We start from the raw sequence: 5680 nt of genomic DNA on the forward strand, positions 1-5680 counted from the left end.
AATGTCTAGTTTTTATTTACAAAGTTGTAATATGGGTCAGAATGCCTCGCTCCTGAAAACTGTCAGGTCGGGAATTCTGAGCCGAGCGGAGGTTGGTAGTGCAATGTTATGAACACACTGTGTCTCATCAACTGTTTATCCCCCCCATAGCAAAGCAACTGCGAGGCAAGCCATTCCCACCGCACGATGAAGGGCCACGTGGTTAGTATAAGGCAGAGGCAGGATGTGAGGCAAGAACAAGGTCCCACAGACTGTGCTGACCTCTGACACTTAACCTCGCCTTGAAGAGCTACCAGGAAATGTAAGCCTGGGTTAAGATGTTTCACCAAAATGCAAGGGTTTCTATGTTGTCTAAAGAAGCAAACTGGATATTCTCTGATAGCAAAATGATTCAAGTTCCCAGGAAGTAGGAACGATATTGAGTATGGCGCAGATTGCCCATACTTTCTCTATGGGTGACCAATACTTTCAAAATATTTGAAAATTCCCCTACTGTGGTGGTATGAAAGAAAATGCCCAATACTATTAGGAGGCATGGCCTTATTGGAGGAAGTATGTCAGTGTGGGGGCGGGCCTTGAGGTCTGAGTGTGCCCGTCAGTCAACTTCCTGTGGCCTGCATGTTAAGATGTAGGAGTCCCTGCTCCAGCAAATCTGGGTGCATGCCGCCATGCTCCCCACCATGGTGACAATGGAGTGAACCTCTGAAACTGTAAGTGAGCCACCCAGCTTAAATGTTTTCTTTATAAGAGTTGCCATGGTCATGGTATCTCTTCATAACAATAAAAACCTAACGAAGATACCTGCTAACTATGAGATATTAAATAAACAAAACTTTCGTTTGGTAAGTATATGAGTAAAACTAACACATGGGTAAACCTAAGAATTCAAGAACGCTTCTTTGAGTGAACATCTCTACTAATGGCGCTCCCTGCCTTTCCGTGAAGGTTTTCAATTTGTGAAACTTTCTCCTGAGATACTACAGTTAGGCTCTCATATTTCTTTTTTGTTTTCTAAACCTTTTTTGAGATGAGGAGGGGGTGGGACAGGCTCCTGCTATGTAGCTTAGGCTGGCCTTCAACTCATAGGAATCCTCCTGCCTCAGCCTGTGAGTGCTGAGATTCCAGGTGTGTACCACTATACCCATTTTTTTTTTCTGAGCCTTCATTTAAACAAAGTAGTTTTTTTTTTAACCAGGTAACAGGGTTTACAGAGTTTCTTCATGTAATGTGCCCGTAATTGTTTTCTGAAGGCATGTACATACACACACACACACACACACACACACACACACACACACACTGGGTAGTTAGTAAGCCTTTATAACCAGGTTTGCATTCTTACCCCCCTCAGCCCCTATCTATCTCTTTTTGTCTCTGTCTCTCTCTCTCATATAACTCAGGACTACCTGCCTAGGGGATGGTAACACCCGCAGGGGCTGGGTACTATTACATCAATTAAAAGTCAATCAGTGACAGATCTTCCTGCTACTGTCCGTCCGTTATTACCTCCTAATTTTTAGTGACCTCCATTCCTTTCATCCCTTTGACCCTAGAGATTGCCATGTCCTCAGAGGGCACAGAACAATCTCTTAGCCGCTTTATAATGCACTTCTATAAAATACCAGACTCAGTTTTTGAATGGAAATAATAACTGAGTCTCAAACTGACTGGAGAAGTTCATCTGCATTTGGATCCATCACCCCCAATGTGGGCTAGATTTGACTGGAGTTACTGACTGGTGGGGAGGTGGAATATCTCCTGAGGAACTCACTCTGGCAGCTGCTGCCACCGTGAAGACCCCTGATGATGTTCGCACAGCTTCCTAAGCGGCCCTCTGCTTCCATTGCCAATACCTGGATATTCGGCTCCAAGGAAAGGGCACTCTCCTGCTTCAGGAGAGTCAGCACACTGGGATGTTGCCCTGCCCTGCGCAGTTGGGCCTGGCTTCTAGGAGGGAGCTGGCTCTAAAGAGCCAGAGGGAGTACACCGGGAAGCAGCTTTCATCCCTGGTCTCTGCTCCAGGTTCCTGTCCCCAGTTCCCTCAGTGATGGGCCTGGAAATATAAGATAAAATAAACCTTTTCCTCTTCATGTTGCTTTTGGTCAGAATATTTCATTACAAAAACAGGAAGCAGAGTAGACCAAAGCCCCTTCAGCAAATTTCAGAAGACCAAGACCCCATGCATAACATATGTTTTTAATTATATATAATGTATAATTAGAAAACTAATTATATTAAAATATTAATAAAATATTAAAAGTTAACATATTTTTTGCAATAGTAATCTATGACTTCTTTATTGACATACATCAGGATCTAGCAGGGGGGCTACAGGATAACAACCGCAATTTGAGATATCTGCAACAACCAAATGTCCTGGAGAAAACAATAGTTTCTATTGATGATATACTCTCCTGCCTTTGTGGTTTTCTGCCTACATTCATAATGAAAAAAAAGTGCTAAACGCCAGAGGGAAATAAAGACGTGGCACTAAAATGTACATTATTTTGTTCTCAGTCAAGTTCTGAGTGTCCTGAAGCAAATTTTTCTATCCTAAAATAAGGACGCCTCAAAGCCACCACCTTCCTGGAAGCCCCACCCAATGCCAGGAGGCAGAAGCCTTCTAGCCACCCGCAGGGACTTAGGAGCTGTCTCTAGGCAATTCTTCTAAACTAAATCAGGAAATTTGGGTAAGAAAAGGGGACAAAAGCTGAACTCCAGGGTCCCACGTTGAAGAACTTAAAGACAGTAGGCTGAATTTCCATCCCTCCCCCCCCCCCACTTCATCTGCAAAGAAAATCCCACTTCCTAGGATTAAACGAGATAGACAACTGTGTTTTTAAGTAGTACGGCCCTATCAAAGTACGCTAGTGTCACGTTGTCGACGCTTGGGTCCCTGGGGAGCCAGCAAGTGAGCAGCGTCAATCCATCCCGAAGAGCTGGGCACGGTGAGACGTGTCTTGAACTCCCGGAGAATGGATGAGCCAAGTAAGACTTCGCACAACGGCCCACAGCTACGAAAACTGCCAGCTTCAGGCGCCCGGGACCGCACTTCGGTGACAGGTAGGAAGACGCCTCGGGTAGCATTCCGGGGCTCCGGGACGCAGGGGGCGCTTCCGGGCAGGTGGCGGGACGGTGGGAGGGCTGCCGCGGGCTCGCCGCTGCGGGGCGGGGCCGGCAGGGAAGGTGCCCAAGGCGGGCCGGGCCTCGGGCGGGGCGGGGCGGGGCGGGGCGGGGCCGGCGCCCTCGTCACTTGATAAAACGCCGGAGAGTCTCTAGAGAACAACGGGCTCATTGAGCTGCTGCGAGCTGCGGCCGTGGGGGAGCGGCCGGACCGAGAGCGCGAGCCGGCCGGGGGTGGGGCCGCGCGCAGGGGCCACCGAAGCTTAGTGGCCGCAGAGGCGCGCCAGGCAAGCCCGGCCCCGGCCCCGAGCCCGCGCGCACTGCGGCCGCTGCAGCTCGTCGCGTCCCTCCCGCCGCGCGCGCCCATGGCGGTCGCGGGCCAGCTGTGCCTGCTCTACCTGTCCGCGGGGCTTCTGGCCCGGCTGGGCGCAGCCTTCAACCTGGACACCCGGGAGGACAACGTGATCCGGAAATCGGGGGATCCCGGGAGCCTCTTCGGCTTCTCGCTCGCCATGCACTGGCAGCTGCAGCCGGAGGACAAGCGGCTGTGAGTTTCCCGACTCTTCCCACCCCCACCGGGGCGCCGCGTTGCGCCGGGAGGAGCGAGGGCGCGCCCTGCTGCCTCCCGTCCCGCGTACCCAGAGCCCATCCGCGGGCCAGCCCTGCCCGGCCCTGCCCTGCCCTGCCCTGCGCGCTTGCACTTCTCCGGTCCAGGACTTGCGGGGCCGGGCAGCCGCGCCCTCCGCGCCCGGTGCTCTGCGTGTTCCAGGAGCGAGGAGAACCGTGGGGAGACCCCAGGCCTGACCCGGGAGGACATCACCCCCCCCTTACCCCAAGCACTTTCCGCGGTTCTCCTCTCCGGGCTTATTTTGCACAGACCCCGGCAGGTGGCACGCTTTGCTGAGCCTCACGTGTGAGCCAGGGACAGTGGTGGGACGTTGGGTTACGGAAAGTCTTTGAGGGAGACCCAGGCCTTTCTCAGAAACTCTCCAGTCGTCCTGTCCCCTGCCTGGCTCGCGCGCCCCGCGGAAGTTGGGAAGCCACTTTTTCGCTGTCGCTTGTGACTTGTCCTGCAGAGTGGACTCTCCTACTTTCACAGGCTTTTTAAAAAGCACCTGTTCCACAGGGCTAGATCAGCTGTGAAAATAAGCGTCTTCAGTGGTGTGCTAGGTCCCTCTCCCAGCTCCCTGGTCGCGCCGCAACACCTAAGAATTCTTGGGCCCCAGTACTGGGTGGAACCCACCGAGGAATTAGACCACCGTGACCCATCTGAGCTGGGACTTAGAAAAGAAGGGTCGGAAGTGACAGACATCCCCCGACAAACGCTTCTTCCAGGAGAAAGCGACTGGTTCTCTCTTTTAAACAGTGTTGGCTCCTACATGACCCAGTTCTTTTGACTGGAGAAGATTTTCTGGAGCTTAGTCGCCTCTGTCGCGGTGGGGCTGCATTCTTGATCCAGGCTCCCGAAGGTCGTTCTGACAACAAAAGGTCCTCCTCCCCTCCCGGCCTTGAGTTGAACCCCCGTCCTTCTAGGACCAGCAGAGCGGAGAGAGCAGAGTGCAGTCAAGAGGGAAGGAGAAGCCGATATGATTTTAAACTGGAGAAAACCCTGATGTCAGCTAGTTAACAACTTTGGATTTTTGTGCATATTGTGGACTTCAGAATTTTAAAGTCAGAGTTTTCTGGTAACACCTGCTAGGTGAAGCAGAGAAATCTACTGGGGGTGGGATGGTCCCAGGCGGGGAGGGGTTCTGAGTCGGAAAACAATTGTTGGTAGACTGTAAATCTGAAGTGAAAGGGTTTTGTTTTCTTTTTCTTTTTGTCAACCCAATGGATGAAATACACGGCAGACACACATGACCTACATGGAGGATTTGAGCTTGTTAGTATAGAAGTGATCGTTGGTCCAACAGAGGGAAAGCATCTCTTCCCTTTGACATTCTCTGTATCAGAGACCCCAGAGACTGGCTTCCTGGACAGACGTCCTAATGGGGAATAAGTGGAGCAAGCGATGTCCTTGGGATGGAGACAGCACTCTGTGCCTGTAGCCAGGAATCTCTGTTGTCATTAAGGCGAGCAGCCTCAGGCTTGCTAAGACTTGTCACTGCTGCTGGGCTGCTCTGCTCTTGCAGCTGCTCCAGGTCCTCCTAGGACTGAGGCCTGATGCCTGCTGAAAACTCCATAGAGGCTGGTGGAAGGGAGTAGCCGGCCAGACCCTCAGATGAGTAGAGACCCACTGTAAGGGATACTGTGGCATATCCTGGAACCTGGAGGCAGAAACGGCATCTGACCCAGGGGGCTGTGAATCGTGTCTAGGTCCTCTGACCCTGACATAAAGTGTCCCGGGTTGAAGAGTAGCATAGACCCTCTAAGGAGAGTCAGCGGACATAGCCCATGTCACCCCATTGCTTCCTTTCACAGAAAAGGATGTGGTTGTAAATGACAGAGCCAGTGAGACTGATGGGACACTGGGCCCAGTTTCCAAACACTGGGAGCATCTCTCTCTCTCTCTCTCTCTCTCTCTCTCTCTCTCTCTCTCTCTCTCTCTCTCTCTCTC

At 51.8% G+C, this 5680-nt stretch overlaps 1 protein-coding gene across 4 annotated transcripts in view; it reads left to right on the forward strand.

Annotated features, from left to right (window-relative positions):
- The first annotated feature begins 3295 nt into the window (after window positions 1-3295).
- Itga6 (integrin subunit alpha 6) overlaps window positions 3296-5680 on the forward strand; it is a 67790-nt gene continuing 65405 nt past the window's right edge. For all 4 annotated transcript variants that reach the window (XM_005346564.3, XM_026778588.1, XM_005346565.3 and 1 more), the window contains exon 1: window positions 3296-3670. In XM_005346564.3, the coding sequence (XP_005346621.1) occupies window positions 3489-3670 (182 nt within the window). In that variant the 5' untranslated portion in view covers window positions 3296-3488. The remainder of the gene's footprint in view (window positions 3671-5680) is intronic.

This window comes from Microtus ochrogaster, chromosome 4 (genome assembly GCF_000317375.1).
Source record: "Microtus ochrogaster isolate Prairie Vole_2 chromosome 4, MicOch1.0, whole genome shotgun sequence".
NCBI lineage: Eukaryota > Metazoa > Chordata > Mammalia > Rodentia > Cricetidae > Microtus > Microtus ochrogaster.